General features: G+C 40.4%; 1 protein-coding gene across 1 annotated transcript in view; it reads right to left on the bottom strand.

Annotated features, from left to right (window-relative positions):
- crppa (CDP-L-ribitol pyrophosphorylase A) overlaps positions 1-13,649 on the bottom strand; it is a 249,241-nt gene extending 235,592 nt beyond the window's left edge. Inside the window, exons 1-2 of the mRNA XM_048612336.1 lie at positions 13,138-13,649; positions 1,919-2,198 (exon numbers count right to left, since the gene is read on the bottom strand). Of these exons, the coding sequence (XP_048468293.1) occupies positions 1,919-2,198; positions 13,138-13,358 (501 nt within the window). The 5' untranslated portion in view covers positions 13,359-13,649. The remainder of the gene's footprint in view (positions 1-1,918; positions 2,199-13,137) is intronic.
- Between the last annotated feature and the right edge of the window lie 5,385 nt (positions 13,650-19,034).

The following is a 19,034-nucleotide window of genomic DNA, read 5'->3' as shown; positions in this document are numbered from 1 at the left end:
AGCTGATCCATGCTATTAAGTAACAATAACTTATCTATGCTTTATCAGTGCTTCAGATTAGCACTGTGGAGCTCCCAATGCTCCTGACCTCTAAATAAAGGCATCTGAAGGATCACTAGATAGAATATTTGTTTGGCAATACTAGTCAGTTATTGCCCTCCGCAATATAGTGCAATGATGTCAATTATCACCAGTTAACCTCAAGGTTAGATCTTTTATTTCAGACTCAACAAAACCCGGGATCTCCATGTTAAGTGTTGGCGTAAAAACCGCTGTGTCATGAGGACAACCTTATAAAAAAGATTAAAATGCATAGCCCAAAATAGTTTATGAAGAAATCTAAGTCAAAGGAATTGTTAGGCATATGATGATCACTTATCTGATAAGAAAGTAATATTTCAGTGGGTATACCGGCCCAGAGTTCCTGAACGTCTACTCTAAATCTTTAATAGAATCCTGACAATGAGCTGAATAGCCATTTTGACTTCATTCCTCTCAGGGTTCCACAGATCTTCCACCGAAGTTAGAACAGGAACCCCTTCACAATTGAGGGTTGTTCTATTGAATGTAAACTACCTTTTATAAGCTTTTTTTTTAATCGTAGAATCCCCACAGTATTGAAGCAGTCTGTTCAGCCTATCAAGTTCACATCAACCCTCTGAAGAGCATCCCACCCACACTCATGCCCCTACCCTAGCCCTGTAACTTTCCATTCTCCCATGCCCTCCAACTAGCTTGCACATCCCTGGACGCTATGGGCAATTTAGCACGGCCAATCCATCTAACCTGCATATCTTTGGACTGTGGGGAGAAATCGGAGAACCCAGAACAAACCCACACAGGCACAAGGAGAATGTACAAACAGACAGTCGCCCAAGGGTGAAATCGAACCCAGGTCCCTGGTGCTGTGAGGGAGCAGCGTTAACTACTGATCCACTGTGTCGCCCTGTTATTGATATAGATTAGTCTCAGTGTTAACTCTTATCTGCAATATTAACTCTCATCTTGCAGTTACTAGCTACGAAATTCTTGGTGTTCAAACAAGACACTAACTCTGCCAATTAGCCAATGACCGAGCATTATGGAATTGCACTGAATCAGAAGGTTTGAGACTCAATCTCTGGTCTGTTGAAATCAGATGGTTTGATCCCAGGCTTGCTATAAGACTGTGAAGATTGGCCTCGTAGCTGATGGTTCATAGGAGGAGGGAATTATTCAAGGTTACGGTTCATGATCATTTGAGATCATTATGGAAAATGTGAATGATGAAGGAAGATAGAAGCCAGCTTTGTTGTAACAATTCACACAATCAAATAACCCGTTAGTATTCAAGGTCTGTGTTCACATGTGAGGAATGACTAATGGGAAAACTGACGGAAGACTAACTGGATTACGACCGCATAATACTCGCTGCCTTCAGGACTGAAAATAAATAGGAACTCACAGGGGGCAGGAAGTGCCCATATAATTCACACAATGAATGTTTCCATGAGTAAATGTCTTTGTGAAGGAGTTGATAAGGTAGGTAAAGAGAGGTAGGGGAGTTCAGAACGATAGAGCAGAACTTTAAAATTAGAGTGAAGCCAGACAGGGATTGATGTCAGGAAGCGCTATTTCACTCAAAGGATTGTGGAAAACTCAATATTTTTTTCCTGCTGTAAACATTTCACTGTCCTCCTATACTTCTGTACTTGAGTACATGTGACAATAACGGATGTTGTATTCTTGCTCCCCCAACCCTCCCAAAACCTGCTGAGTTGAGGACAATTGATAATGTCAAAATTAACATTGCCCAGAACCAAGGCTGGAAGTAGAGTTTAGGTATAGATTAGCCAAGATTTAATTTACAATTGGAATCAGCTTGAAGAGATGAATGGCCTCTGGTTTCTATCATTGGCATCATAATATTCTTACATACCCCACATTCCTTCGCAGCTGCGGCCACGCGGAATAACATATTTTCCTCGACGAAAGGTCTCACTGCATCATGGATAATCACCACTTCAGGTTTCTGCAGCCAAGATCTACCAGGTTGATTTTCCACAAATGCTTTTAGCCCATTGAAAATGGACTTGTGACGTGTGAGTGCACCCTCAACAACTGTTGTTCTTGAGTGCCCATAACGCTCTATAATCAAATTCATCAATTCAAAGTTCTGCTTTGACACCACCACGACAATGTCTTTTATCCAGTGAACTCTGCAAAAGAAAAATAAGATGTATCAAGAAGCAACAAATACATTTCACAGAGTTGTAAACAAAATTAGTACTATTGTAGACATAACTTCATCATGAAAGCCAATTATAAGATTAACATTAGATTAATCATGTAAAGGTCTTCAAACAATCTTTTCAATAATCCTGACAGTATTTATGTAACTCTCAAAACAGCCAATTCCAGTTTTTGAGACCGCTATCTGAAAACCTGGATTTTCAGCAAGTCGGGATTTCTCAAAAGCTCTTTAAAATGATGGGTGTGTCCACTTTCCCAGGCTTTCCTATTTTCTGGAGTGCCTTATAAGGGGTGTGGGCCAGCTCACTCCATTAGTCCAAACCCTGCACATCACAAATGGCCACCAACATTGCAGAGACAGGCCAACTTTAAATGGGTCATGGTTCCTTGGTCATAGTCGCCTGATGTCACCCATGCCAAGCTATGCCTTGCCACCCACACCAAGGTGGACCCTCATGCTCCCATGTTAAGCCAAAGCACGTTGATGCACATTCACCTGCAATACACTATATTGATGCAATGAACCTACAGTAAGAGTACAAAGAGTAATAAAAGCTTGTTTAAAAGAGCAATTTTAGTGATAACTTTCTACCATGATAAAAGAATTTCCTATGGCAATAGAAGTGGCAATCCAATACCATAAACATCACTTTTTCCTTTATTCATTCACGAGATGAGGGTGTTGCTGGCTAGGCAGCATTTATTGCCTATCCCTAATCGTCCAGAGGGCAGTTAAGAATCAAACACATTGCTGAGGGTCTGGAGTCACATGTAGGCCAGACCAGGTAAGGATGGCAGTTTCCTTCCCTAAAGGACATTAGTGAACCAGTTGGGTTTTTCCGACAATCGACAATGGATTCACTGTCATCATTCGGTTCTTAATTCCAGACTTTTTTTAAAATTTAAATTCCACTATCTGCCATGGCTGGATTCAAACCCGGGTCCCCAGAACATTATCTGGATCTCTGGATTAACAGTCCAGCGATAATACCACTAGGCCATCGCCTCCCCTCAATACACTAAAACTGCAATGTATTTGAAACCTCTTAATCTTGTGTAAATAAACATTTGAAAATTGATAGCAGAGATCAGAGATACAGGACTACCAACCGAGAAAGTACGGAGGTGTTTCAAAAGAGTAATTGCCATCCCGACTCTCAGCCAATGAGAGGCCATAATGGGTGGGTGGGGGTGTGAGGTAGCACAGATGGGGCAAGGAGAAATATTCTTTCCTCTCACAGTACACAAGAACAAGGGAAAGATTATTTCCATATTCACCTTCTAAACTCCAGTGGACACAAACCTAGCCTGACCAACCTATCCTCATGAGCCATATCACTTCTTTTGGGTTAGTAGTCCAGTAAACCTACCCTGAGCTGACTCCTATGCATTTACATCATTTTTTAAATAAAGAATTCAAAATTGCACAGAGTATTTGAGATGTGGTCTCATCAATATCCTTTATAATTGAAGCATAACATCATTACTTTTATGTTTAATTCCTCTCATCACAATGAAAAACATCCTATTAGCCTTCTTGAATACCAGCTGCAAGTGCAAACTGACTTTTTATGACTCATGCTCGGAAACACCTACGCCCTCTGTACCTCCGAATTTGGCAGTCATTCTGAATTTAAGTACTCTAAAGACTCTGCTTTTTCATTCTTCTTTCCAACATCACATTTTACCACATTACACACCATCTGCCAGATTCTTGCTATTTGTTTGACGTATCTATATCAATCTGCAATTTCCTTCTGTCTTCTTCACAACATACTTTCCTCCCTTTCTTGGTGCTATTTGAAAATGTAGGCACCGTGCCTTCACTCTCCTCATCCAAATAATTACAAATTGTTAAGTCCCACCACAGATGCTGTCAACTCCACAAGTCACAGCCTGCTAATCAGATAAACATACACTCTCTATTTTCTGCCAACGAGTCAATCTTCTATCTCTGCGAATATGATATTCCCCAAACCATGACATTTCATTTTCGCAAAAAGCTTTGAGGTGACAATTTACCAAATTCCTTTTGGAGATCCAAGCACAGTACATCTGCAGCCTCCCCTTTATCCAGAGCACGTTATCCCTTCACCAAACACCAATAACTTGCTGACTCTTCCGATGTACCTTGAATTTTTTAAGTGTGCAACTATAATCTCTTCAATGATGAACTTTAACACTTCCCCGTGGCAGACATCAAGCTTGCTTGCCTATACAGGTAGTTCTCCTATAATGTGATAGTTGCGTTCTTGCATGAAAATCACGCCATAGAAAATTGTGTTATAGGGAAATCGCTATTAAAAAATTGCTACACCTGTATAGCAGAAACTTTGTGTTATCCAAACAATGTCCACTATTCATCAATTGCGTTACGGCCAATTCACGTTAATGAAACACACGTTATAGCAGAGCTACCTGTACTTTCCCGTGTACTGCCTCCTTCTCTTCTTGCTGTATTTGGACATGTAATATTTACAGTCAAAACACCCCAAAGTAATCAACTGCTTCAAAATGCTTTGGAATGCCCAGTTGTCATAAAAGGTAATCATTTTGAAACAACATAATTTTTCAGTCATCAAGAACTCCCAGCTATTCAATGAATTTTCTGATATTTCAGCAATCTATGTCTACTCTTTGCATGTTGCTCATATGTTCACTTTGCTGACTTGCACTCTACATTAATGTATGAAACTTACATGGATACAAATTAAGATCAGGAGTAGGCCACTCTGCCTCTCAACATTCAAGAGGATCAAGGCTGATCTGATTACTCCACATTCCTGCCTACCCACATAACCTTTCGCTCCTTTGCATATCAAGACTCTACCTACTTCACCCTTAAAAATATCCAAAGCTTCTGCTTTCACCACCTTTTGAGGAAGAGCATTCCAAGGACACACAATTATGTGCGAGAAAACAAATTTTCTTCAAATGCTAAATGGGGGAACCCATTACTCTAACATCTCCCACAAGAAGAAACATCCTTTTCATTGCACTCTGTCAAGACCGCTCAGAATTTTATTTGCTATCATCAAAACACCTCCTACTCTTCTAAACTCCAGTTGATACAATGTTAGTCTGTCCAACTTATCCTCAGAAGACAACTCATCTATTAAAGGTAGTGATCCGTTAAACCTTCTCTGAATGTTTTCAAAACATTTGCATCCTTCCTTAAATAAGGAAAATAATACTATTCACCGTATTTCAGATGTGGTAAAACCGAAACATAATTTTGCAGATTTATTTTTTCCATCTGCAAAAGATCTCATAGCTGTCATCATTGGTTTTGTTGTAAAAGATTCAGGTTTAAAATTGAGGGTTCAAGCCCAACTCCACAAATTTGGGTGAATGTTTGGACTGAAATTTCAGTATATCACTGACTGAATGTTGCACAATTGTAGGTCTAGTCTTTTAAATGAGATGTCAAGCTAAGACCTTGTCAGCCCTCTCAGGCACAAGACTAGACAACAGTATTTCAATCTAACAAAATATTCTCTGAGTAAGTCTCAACAGCAAATATAACAAGTTTAGGCTGTCTCAATAATTTAAGGCAGACGTTAAAATACAGGACAAGGACTAGCTGAAAACTGCTGAATAAATGTGCACTGAAATTCATGCCAAATAGATCAATAAAAAAGCATATTAAAAGGTGTTGAGGCACGCATTTATATCCTGAAGACAAAAATACATCACTGAGGAAACGAAATAAGTGAGTTATGTGTTGAGTTGCATATAAGTTACAGACAGAAATTGAAGAAGGATAGACATTTATCATCAAAAGGACATCAAAACAGTGGGTCATAATTTGTGAAATGTGGCGCACGGCTTTAGAGTGTCAAATATACACTGGGATAAAGACAGAAACTGCAAATTAGAAGCTGGGGATTTAATTTTCTCGGTAACAATGTTGTGCTGTTGAAGCTTTCTACCTATTTCATAAAGCCCTAATCTCTAGGCAAGAGACTCTTTTTTTACAAATATATATTTATTAGAATTGTGGACAATGGTCCATTGCATTCTTTAGAAACATCTGCATATATTAGAGAAAAGAGTGGATATCAGCTGCAGCAATCACAAGAATCCAAAAAATATAACACAGCTGAGAACTGAACAAACAAAGAATTTAGGAGACATTTGGCATACAAATTGGTGAGAAGACAAAAAAACACTACATGTGAAGTAGTTGATGTGAATTGTAATTACACCTCTGAGGTGAGGCTTAACAAGGAAGAATGGCAAAGAACGATAAGATTGAGGAGACAATTTTCATGGAAGAAGACGTATGTGGAGTATAAACACTGCAGGAGAATGGTGAGATAAAAGACCTGCTTCTACGTTGTTTCTAAAGCAGATTAGCCAATAAAATTCACCAAAAGTATCATGAAGACTGAAAATAGCTTCAAAAGTAGAAACTTGATGATCCTTCTAATATGTCGCTACACTGAAAGGTAGAAAATCAATTACAATATGAATGGTTTTACATATTCTAAATTATTTTACCGTTCCAAAATAACATGTTGTTTTAAAGATTTTTTTTTATATTGAGGGAAAATATTTTGGAGTAGAGGAAAATACTTCCAATTCTCTCCCAAAATAGGTTGCTTTCAAAATCTCTTATTTCTCTCTTGCGGTAGTGCTTTTAAAAGTAAGCAGTTAACCTGAGGCACTGGAACTGGTCACTGCAACCCTACTCGAGCGAATAAGTCATTGCCCCTGCTTCAAAACCTGTCGGGAAAAGTATGTTTAGAAAAGGCTACGAAACCTGTTGGGAACGTTATGTTGAGGAAAGACTTGGTCAGTTGAGTTTAGAAACAGATGGTTGACATCAGAGCAAAATATGACTAAGTCACCACCATCAGGAAAGGAAGGAGACAAGTGTAAAAAAAGGAACTACTCTGATTGTTACAACCCTGGTTCAAAGATACAGCATTGAAAAGCAAACGTTGCCATTACAATTTTACAACAGGTATTTCAACCATTTGAAGTGCAGCAACCAATCTCAATTTATGAACTGAAGGGGTTTAGTTGTCAATCACTCAACTGTGTGATGCAAGACACAGCTCCATATGACGAAACCATCAACTTGATGCTTGTGCTTGAAACTACCAATTGAAAAATATTGGATGATTGTCCTGATTTCTTTTTTCAACAAGGGACCTTCATCCTTAAAAAACTTCTCTCTTACCAAACAAACAGACAATTATAAAGAAGTCAGTCATTCAGCTTCTCAAGCCTGATCTGCCATTTAATAAAATCATGGTTGATCTGATTTTAACCTCAATTTCACATTCCTTCCTACACCTGATGACTGTTTGTCCTTTGTTTACAAATAATCTGTCCACCTCTGCCTTAAAAATATTTAAAGACTGCTTCCACTGCCTTTTCCAAAAGGCAGTTCCTTCGATACGCAACCCTGTGTGATAAAAAAAATCCCTCAATAGCACTATCTTAGCAAAGTAGGACTTACAGTAGGCATTATAATCAAATAGAACTTCAGAAATTATAACATCCATTTCAAGTTCTGACAAGATTACAGTTCAAGGTGCAATGTTCATGTGTCTGATGTATGAATATGACATTCAAACATTTAACCAAAGTGTGGTAGGACATAAAATCAGGCCAAACAATTATTACATTTATGTTTCAAGTCACATAAGGTTGTAGATTTTGCAGCAGTCTAACATTTTTCATTTAATCCTGTCTGGCATACCATATATCAAGGGCTGATTTCAGCCATTAACTCCTCGGTCCCCAAGATTATCCTTCATTATAAGTCACTACATTTAAAAGCATCTCATTAGCTGCAATGCACTTTGAGAAGTCCTGAGGTTGGGACAGGTGCCATATAAATCTTTTCTCTCTATTGTTTCCATCAGATGAGGAGGGGTTGAATGCTCCCCTCTTTTCCCATACCACATTTGATTGCTGTAGATTGTTTTTAAAATAATACATTTGTAATTCACGTGTGTTTAACTCTTTAATATTTTATGTGTGAAATGTTTAAGATTTATATGCAAGAGACATTCAGACTGGTTGCCTTGTGTCTTGCTAAAAGAAGTATGTATTATACTTACAGTAATAGAGCTATATAGCATGAAAACAGACCCTTCAGTCCAACTCATCCATGCTGACCAGATATCCTAAATTAATCTATTTCCATTTGCCAGTGTTTTTCCCATATCTCTCTAGACCCTTCCTATTCATACACCCATCCAGACGTCTTTTAAATGTTGGAATTGTACCAGTTTCTACTACTTCCTCTGGCAGCTCACTTCATACATGCACAGACCCTCTGTGTGAAAAAGTTGCCCCTTAGGTCCTTTTTAAATCTTTCCCCTCTCGCCTTAAACCTATGCCCTCTACTTGACAACAGATCTAAGTAAAATAATAAAAAAGAGCTCCAACTCTCACTCAGACTACATTGAAAGGTTCACAAACACACATATACAAAGTTGGATTATAGGAAAAGTGTCATTTAAAAGTACAATAAAAGTCAACAGAATGTGATTTTGCAGATTAATGACTGGGAAAGCTTCAGATTAAGCTCAGTAGTCTCTGCATTTGACATTGAGATGAATTAAGATGTTGTTGGAAAATTTATCTTTTTTTCTGGGCAAAAGAACTGCAGGTTCATTTCTTAAAACACAGACTGTGATATGTGGATGGTCAACAGGCAGGGATTGAGCTTGCAAGATGGGTTGAGAGAGAGAGCGTTTACCCATTCAGGTGTCCTACTTTTGCATCTCTCCTTTTGTCTGTTCTCTGGAGAAAAGCAGCTTCTCAAGCAAGGAGGCGAGGTTTATTTGGTTGATAACATTATCCCTTCTTACCAATTGACCAGTTACTCAATTACAATCATGGAACGTTGATTCCTGGTCCATGGAATAGACATGATTACATTATGACTGGATGAGCTCCTTTGTCAGTCAGATTCCATTGTCCAAATTACATCAGTGCTTGTTCCCTACCAGTTGAATACACTGGTGCAAAAAACTGAATTAATGTTTGATTCCAGTAGCCCTGTAACTTTCTTCAGCTCGTGTTGCTTAGCAAAACTTTTGGCTATGATTTCTTGGTGAATTTCAGTTGGTTGTATTATTACTGAATCACTGGTAAGAAAGCAGTACATTACACCTATTGCTACCAGTTACAAATTAACTATCAATGACAATATATTACTACTGGTCATAATGGGCATCTATATTTTACCAGGATATGGAGGTGCCAGTGTTGGACTGGGGTGAACAAGGTCAAAAATCACACCACACCAGCTTATGGTCAAACAGGTTTATTTGAAAGCTCAAGCTTTCAGTCTCCCTCTATTGTCAGGTATTAGTGACAGAGGTGGCATCAGACACAGAATTTATAAGCAAAAAATTCAAAGGGTCATAGAACTCATGCAAATGTATTGAACAAACCCAAGATAGCTATTAAATCTTTAACCAGTTAGAAAGGAGATGCAGGTTTTGTTTTATTGATATGCAAATCCCAGAATTTCTTTCAAGTCACTGCCCCCTGATAAGTAACTGTTTTATCAGTCTACCAGAGGTGACATCTCAGGTCAGACATTTGAAGGGTCCAGACCCGAAACGTCAGCTTTCCTGTTCCTCTGATGCTGCTTGGCCTGCTGTATTCATCCAGCTCTACACCTTGTAATCTCAGATTCTCCAGCATCGGCAGTTCCTACTATCTCTCAGGTCAGACAATGCATTTTAGGTGTGAGGTCTTGTTCTGAAGAAGGGTCCAGACCCGAAATGTCAGCTTTCCTGCTCCTCTGATGCTGCTTGGCCTGCTGTGTTCATCCAGTTCTACACCTTGTTATTTTAGAATCTGTCTGTGTTTTAACTTGGAATTGGACTGGTTTTATTTTCAGAGTACGAATTTATAAAATGCCACATTGACTGTCTACATATTGTGTGCTTTTTGAACAAAATAGAATGTATCTGCAATTACAAATCTGCAAAGGCAAATTTACCACATAGATTTATATGTGTATGATAGAGAGAGACAGAGTGTGTGTGTGTGTGTGTGTGTGTGTGTGAGAGGGAGAGACAGACAGGGAGAGTGTGTATGCACGTGCGCGTGCGTGCGTGTGAGGGAGAGAAAGAGAGGGTGTGTGTACGTGTGTGTGTGTGAGGGAGAGCGCGGGTTGTGTGTGAGGGAGAGAGACAGTGTGTATGTGAGGGAGAGAAAGAGAGTGTGTGTGAGGGAGATACAGTGTGCATGTGCTTGAGAGAGAGTGTGAGTGTGAGAATGTATGTATGAGAGAGGGTCTGTGTGAGTGTGTGTATGTGACTGTTTAAAGTATTGGCAAACATCTATAGCTCCGGTTGTGGATGTGGTTCTTGACTTGCTCGCCGAGCTAACTTGTTTTTATTCAGATGTTTTATCACCATGTTAGGTGACATCATCAGTGGAGCCTCCGATGAAGTCATGTTGTTCTACTCCACTTGGAATTTATACTGTCCAGTCCGTTATGGTGAGTACTGTCATTTCCGGTTTTGATCTGTATGGGTTTATATATGGGATCCAATTCGAAATGTTTGTTGATTGAAGTATGGGTGGAGAACCATATCTCTAGGAATTCCCGTGTGTGTCTATGTTTGGTTTGGGCTACTATGGTTACCTTGTCCCAGTTAAACCGATGGCCTTCATTGTCTGAGTGTACTGATATTAAGGAGAGTTCATCGTGCCATTTTGCTGCTCGCTGATGTTCACGTATTCTGATGGCTCGTTTCCTTCCTGTTCCATATATAAACCCGTACAGATCAAAACCGGAAATCACACTACTCCCATAACAGACCAGACAGTATAAATTCCAAGTGGAGTAAAGTAACATTGCTTCATCGGAGGCTCCTCTGATGATGTTACCTAGCATGGTGATGAAGTGTCTGAACAAAAACAAGCCAGCTCAGCGAGCAAGTCAACAACCTCATGTATGTGACTGTGTTTGTGTGAGAGAGTGTATGTGTATGTGTGCATGTGTGAGTGTGTGTGTGCAGCAAGACATGTCAGACCATCGACATGGACACTACCATCACACATAGGAACACCCCCCACCACGTGCACAGTGGATACTCATGTGACTCAGCCAACATTGTCTATCTCATATGCTGCAGGCAAGGATGCTCCGAGGCATGGTACATTGGTGAGACCATGCAGTCGCTACGACAACGGACGAATGGACACTGCCCAACAATCGCCAGACAGAGATGTTCCCTCCCAGAGGGGTAATACCTCAATAGTCAAGGACATTTGCCCTCGGATCTTCGGGTAAATGTCTTTTAAGGCAGATTTTGAGATCCACAACAACAGAGTCGCCGAGCAGAGGCTGATAGCCAAGTTTGGTAACCACGAGGACGGCCTCAACTGGGATCTTGGGATCATGTTCTACCACAGATGATCTCACCACACTATACACTCTCACACATGAACACACACACAGATTCTCTCTCAAGCATGCGCGCGCGCACGCGCACACACACACGTCACTCTCTCTCTCTCTCCCCTCACACACATACACACACTCCCTCCCCCTCACACACATACACATACACTCATTTTCTCTCTCCCTCACGTGCACACACATATAAATCTATGGAGTGAATTTGTATTTGCGGATATGTAATTGCAGATACATTATTTTGTTCAAAAAGCGCACGATATGTAGACAATCAATGTGGCATTTTATAAATTCCTACTTTGGAAATAAAACCAGTCTAACTCCAAGTTAAAACACTGATTCTAAACAAGGCCTCACACCTAAAATGCATTGTCTGACCCAAGATGTCACCTCTGGTACACTGATAAAACAGTCAGTCATCTGCGGCCACTGACTTGAAAGAAATTCTAGGATTTGCATACCAATCAATCGAAACCTGCATCTCGTTTCTAACTGATTAAGGATTTAATAGCTATCTTAGGTTTATTCAATACAGTTGCATCAGTTCTTTGATCTTTTGAACTTTTGTCTATAAATTGTGTCTCATTCCACCTCTCTTGCTAACACCTGAAGAAGGAGCGAGACTCCAAACGCTTGTGTTTTCAAATAAACCTGTTGGACTATAACCTGGTGTCGTGTGATTTTTGACTTAAGTTTTACCAGTGCATTATTATGTCACAATTTCAGGGAGTTACCATTAGTTCTGGGTAGAATGAGTTCTTCTCAACTTTGGTTTTGTCTCCTTCCCCTCTTCCCTAAACGAAGCAAAAACACCATTTGGCTCCTGGTTAACATTCATTCAATCAGATAATGAAGGACCTCATCAGAGGGGAGGCGATGGCCTAGTGGTATTATTGCTGGACTGTTAATCCAGAGACCCAAGTAACTTTCTGGGGACCTCAGTTCAAATCCAGCCATGGCAGATAGTGGAATTTGACTTCAAGAAAACAAATCTGCAATTAAGAATCTACTGATGACCATGAATCCATTGTCAGTTGTTGGAAAAACCCATCTGGTTCACTGATGTCCTTTAGGGAAGGAAACTGCCATCTTTACCTGGTCTGGCCTACATGTGACTCCAGACCCACAGCAATGTGGTTGACTCTGAACTGCAATTAGGGATGGGCAATAAATACTGCCCAGCCAGCGACGCCCTCATTCCGTTAATGAATAAAAAAAGAACTGATTGATTTCTGGCTCCTCGAATGAAAGTACTGCCCTGAGAATATGGGAGATCAAAGACAAAAATGTGAAGCTCAGGAAGTTGGAGTGGACCAGCAATTGCAGTATTACTACGTTGGATACAGCAGACACCACAGTGCACTGTTTGCATGTACGCAAAGGGGCTGTGGGAGCCCCGGGCAGTAAGTGAGGGCGCTACACAAATACGAACAGCCATTGTGACGTCAGCAGTGAGTGGAACGCTGTGTGATCCCCGGGCTACGTTCGAGCTGACTCACCTCTCGAATGTTTCCAGTGTGATACTGATAAGTGGCCTCTGCAGGACTTCGCAGAATTGCTTCGGAGTCGCCGTTCCCATTCTCTCCCCGGAACCACCCGCAGGCAGCACCGCTGCCACCGAGAAATCGAGCCTCCGGTTCCCAACGGCCTGCTCCATCTGCTTACACTGATTGCAAACCAAAGGCCGATTCGGTTCCGAATCCTTCGCTGCCTCTGCCATCAAATCGAAACATGCTCTCACACACCACGCAACAACAAAAAAAAACACCGATTTGCGGACCAGAACCCGGAAAAGTTTTGCAATCTGCCTTTGCGGCTGTCTTCAAAAATACAGTCTGGGTGCCTCTTTGCGGATGGTCCCTGCTGCTGGGTAGTAAGGGATGTTTGACAGACGCGCGCAGGTTAGGGATTTGGAGCTGATACCATCGAGACACACACCAACAGACATCCACTTCTGTGCATTTTCCAACAATATCATTTAGGAGGTTGTGACCTTTTTTTTCTAACAAATACAGATACTTTCATATATACATTAACTGATGGCCATGTATTACTTTCAAAATGAAGGTAGCATTTTCTTTAAAAATGCAAGCTTAAAAACCTGAACATGTCCTCAAAAAAGTTTGGTGGAACGGTTGCATGGTAACTTAAATATGAAGGTCGAGGGCATATTTGAAAAGGTGGAAATTGCACTATTTTGCGGAAAAGCAGAGGGGTATTTGGATAACTATTTCAAAACATCGACACGAAGTAGGGCGATGGGCTGAGTGGCCTCCTGTGTGACTATATCAGGATAAACTTCTCTTGCTTTCAAACATAATTGAGATAATATATAAACTTACATCGCGTCTTGCCTTCTGCTTTTACTATGATCTCTTTCAGCCACTTATATAAATTCATTATTGATATAGGCTGTTAAACAAAATCAAACGTTACAGGGTTCAGATGCTTGTAGTCACCACAGTAGCTTACATCAGAATGCTGAGAAGGAAAGATAAAGTCAGAGATCCTGTTAGTTCATACCAATAGTGGCTATATTAAAGTAACATAGATATTTCAGATGGAGAAGTAACTATAATAACGAAGGTAGAGCAAGTGTAGCAAATAAATAGTGTATAAGAATAACAGTAGGCCGAAGGATGTGTTAAATTCTCTTGTCTAACTGAGCTTTGTATACCAACTACAGAATGGATTGAAAATAAATAGTGAACTAAAGGGTCGAGTTGCAGGTTTGGAAGTTGCCATTGAAGGAAAAAGCAGAGCTACTGCATTGCATCTTGTTGGTAGTACACACCACTACCACTGTGCATCAGTGTTGAATCTTGAAGGTGTAGATGGCTGCCTGTCAAACAAGCTGCTTTGATCTGGATGGCGTCAGTCTTCTTAAGTGTTGTCGGAGAGGAAATGTGATAAATCAGTCAAAAACTACAAAGCGATAAGTAAGTTAGCCTTTTGGGTAATCAAACCAGATTGTGAAAGGAACAGACAAATTGTATGAATTTAAGTGTGCATCACAAGGGAAGATTTTGCAAGAATTGTGAAAACTGATGGCACTGTATCTGAGTGTTGCATTCCTTACAAAACTGAGAAATAGAAATATATATCTATGAACTGACAGCCATTTCAAAGACAGTTGCAAGGCAACTGGACATATTAAAGGGTACTTGATGATATTTTAGAAGGACAAGAAGCTTGGAAAATTTGGTTGGGAAGTTATGTTAATTAAGGATGATACCTAGTTAACTTAGTTCACAAAATCAAGATGAAGAATCAGTTTAGCTGGAAGTAAGAAATAGCAAAGTTAACAAGTAACTTACGGAGAATAATTTACAAGCTTTCTAACACAAAGTACAGTGTAGAAGTACACTGCAGAAAGGCAGCACAGTGGCTCAGTGGATAGCACTGTTGCCTCACAGCACTAGGGACCTGGGTTCAATTCCACCCTCAGGCAACTGTCTGTGTGGAGTTAACACGGTGTGGAGCTGGAGTTAACACGGTGTGGAGCTGGAGGAACACAGCAGGCCAGGCAGCATGAGGAGCAGGAAAGTTGATCTTTTGGGTCAGGACTCTTCTCAGAAATGCCCCAGAAATACTACTGATGCCGCATCCCTGAAGAAGGGTCCCAACCCGAAAGGTCAACTTTCCTGCTCCTCTGATGCTGCCTGGCCTGCTGTGTTCCTCCAGCTCCACATTGTGTTATTCTCTGATTCCAGCATTGGCAGTACTTACTATCTCTGTCTGTGTGAGGTTCACATGTTCTGCCTGTGTCTGCGTGGGTTTCTGCTGGGCTCTGGTTTCCTCCCACAATGGCAGAGATGTGTAATTTAGGTGGATTGGCCATGCTAAATTGCCCATAGAATTCAGGGATGTGTAAGTTATGTGTGTTAGCCAAGGGAAATGTAGAGTTACAGGGAAAGGGTAGGGGAATGGGTCTGGGTGGGATGCTGTTCAGAGGGTCGGTGTGGACTTGTTGGGCCGAATGGCCTGTTTCCACACTGTAGGAATTCGATGCTTCTTTGATACTGCTGATGACATTGTGGAAGCAGTAACAAAATTATAAACAAATTGTACGGAAAAGAGTATACAGGATGAAATAAATAAGATTTATAAGAAAGATTGTGCAATAATCATAAGTGATTTCAATCTTCACTTAGATTAGACAAAAAGGATTAGCAACAGTAGTCTAGAATAGGAACAGTGTGTTTAGGACAATGGCTTAAAGTAGTATGTTGTAGTGCCAACCAAGGTACAGGCTGTTTTAGACCTAGAAATGAGAATTGAAACAGCACTAGTTAATTACATCATTGTAAAGGAGCCTGTCAGCAACAGGGATCAAAGGTAGAATTTCACATTCACTTTGAGGGCAAGACATTTGAGTTTAAGATTAGTTTAAATAAAGATAATTCAAAGGATATGAAGATAGATAAACTGAATTGGGAATTAGGTTAAAAGGTTGGTCAGTAGAGGAGGAGTGGGAGATTTTTTTTAACAAGGAGTATTTCAGAACTTCTAATAAAGACAATATCCATTAAGGAAGAAAGACTGAAAGGCGCAGTAACTAAGTAACTAGGATAGAGTCAATTGAAAATAAAGGCATACCACGCAGTGAAGATTAGTTGTAGGTCAGAAGTTTGGAAAGCGCTAGAATCTGTTCTTAAGGAGATAACAGCTGGGGGCATTTAGAAAGTCATAATACAATCAGAGAAAATCAGCATGGTGTTGAGAAAGGAAAATGATGTTTGACTATCAGAGTTCTTTGAGGGAGTACTAAACAAAGTGAATAAAAATAAAATAAAATAGGTGATGTGTACTTGGATTTCCAAATAGCATTTGATCGGGTGCAACAAGCATCAACCATAAAGTAAAAACTCATGTAGGAGGGACTAATTTATTAGCATAGATAGAGGCTTGCTTATTTCACAGAAAGTAGATATTAGTGATAAATGAGTCACTTTCAAGTTGGTAACCTGTGACTCGTGGAGTTGCACAAGGATCAACACTGGTGTCTCAACTATTTACAACCTATCTAAGTGAGTTGGATGAAGGAACTGAATAATAGCTAAATTTGCTGACGCCAAAAGATGGGAAGAAGAGTAAGCTGTCAAGGGGACACAAATGGCAGAAAGTTATGTGTTTGTGGATAGCTTTGACTGTTCAACACCCTCAACTCCCAGAAGGAAAATCAGCGATGAGATGAGCCAGCATATCAGAAAGAATCCCAAGCTGCAGTCTGAGATAACAAGGTGTAGAGCTGGATGAACACAGCAGGCCAAGCAGCATCATAGGAGCAGGAAGGCTGATGTTTTGGGCCTAGACCCCTCTTATTGTGCTGAAGGACTAGATAGTCAGATTTTCACCCTTTACTGGGGGACAAAGTCCCACCCCTGCAGCTGCTGTCAATCTGATTGGCCAGCAGCTCCTACAGCCTGGCAGCACCAGAGCTAATTATTGGGCATTGCCAGGATTGTAGGCAGGATCATGAAGGATCCCTCATGGATATGGCTGTGAGAAGTTAGCAGTATTGAGTGTGTTGGGGTGGGAGGCAGTTTTTCCCACCCAAGCCCAAGGATACTCAGATGAATTCAAATGAATGTACTTTGCAAATTCACATCTTTGATATGAGGATTATGCAGTGCCTTGCACACCAATAAGTGTTGGAGGTTTCTCAGTCTTGTCATGGTAGTGCTGAAGAATTGAAGATGAACAGGCATTTTTTCCCCCAGTTTTTGAACTTGTGGTGTAACTGTTGATGTAACGTATTAGGAACTTGATTTGGATTAACGTTGTAGCAGTTATCAATTAAGTTCACATCACAGGATCTCAAAGGATTCCCTCTGTTTCGTTTTGGTTGGACATACGAGCGGAGCTGCTATGAAGACATGCTGGACAGATAGTGTTGAATCAGAACCATAGTTAGTACAGACTTTCATCACAGGACAAAGGTTTACCTGGATTTTAATTACTAATGTTTTAAAGAATATCTTTAAGACAGAGATAGATCGATTCTTGATAAGCCAGCAGGGCTATATGCAGGTGACAGGCTACGGTCCCTCTAATGTTTCCTGTCACTATGCAGACCTCCAAGGTCTGTACAAACCAGTGGCTTCCAAAGCCTGAAGTTGATGTTTTGTACACCAGTTAGTGTGTGTGGATCCTCTGTGCAAGGCTGCACAGCATGAAGGGAACACTAGTGACAGGTAACCCAGAGTAGGCAGGCACATGGAGATGAGGTTACAATCAGATGACACATGATCTTATTGAATGGCAGAAGAGGCTTGAGGGGTAAAGTGGCCGACGCCTGTTGCTAATATTTGTTCATGCGTTTGTATGTCCTTGCCTGATGAATATGCATTTCACAGTGTACGTGTATTAAAAGAAAATGACTAATGCATTGTTTGCAGGAGCAAGCCATTCATTCAAATTCCTGTGTGTGACTAATAGGGACTGTAAACCTTTTCCGGGTGGCAAGATTTGTTTCAGTACAGGGCATCATGGTACCTGTAGTGCAGATTTCCCTGAATGAATGAAATGGAGTGGCTACAACTCCCCAGTTGTGCATCTTATCTTTAGCATACATTAGTGCAGGTCATTGCTACCCTTGTGAAGACGATCTCATGCACCTCTGCCACCTAGTTGCATTCAGATTGAGGAATGTTTTGGGATGAAGACTTTATGGATGTGACTAAAAGAAAAAAATGACAGAAGTCTAAGCTCTTGGTACAAATTTTGTTCTTGTGCTGAATGTATTTTTATGAAATTAATTTTATTCACACAAAAGGAAGTGCAAGGTTAACCATTAGATTATCAGGCCTAACTGATTGGAAACATCTGCCAATAAAATTAAGTGCAGTGGAATATATTACAAAAGGGTTCTCATGGTGCAGTGGTATTTATCCCCACCCCAGAGCCCAATATCCTGGGTTTAAGACCCACCTGCTCCAGAGGTGTGTCATAGCAACTCCCTGAAAAGATTCCTTTGGAAATATCTAGAATACATCACAGATATACTCAGCAAATCTAGCACCTTGACTATTTATGACCATACCCCGATACAGTTGTACAAAAGTTTCCCAGATTATTGTTGTCTACTTACTTTGTATAACTTTGCCATAATCACGAAGCAGATGAAGGTGGAAAACAAGCAGCTGCAATGGGAAATAAGCAACATGGACAGCAACTCAAAAATTCTGTGTAGAAACATTTATACAGTTGGCTGGGAGCCTCTACTTGGTTCTTGTCCATGAAATCTCTTCAAAATACTCCCTCCATTCAAAGCATCAGGAATCACCTCAACATCTTAATCCCAACCTAGTTCCCAAATAGTTGTATGAAGCATACTTTAAATCGCATTATTTCTCTCTCTCCTGAATTATTATCCCTACACAAGCATTTCCGA

This window comes from Rhincodon typus, chromosome 2 (genome assembly GCF_021869965.1).
Source record: "Rhincodon typus isolate 14 chromosome 2, sRhiTyp1.1, whole genome shotgun sequence".
Classification (NCBI taxonomy): Eukaryota; Metazoa; Chordata; class Chondrichthyes; order Orectolobiformes; family Rhincodontidae; genus Rhincodon; species Rhincodon typus.
Note: the sequence above shows the minus strand (reverse complement) of the source record. Positions and strands in the feature narration are given on the sequence as shown.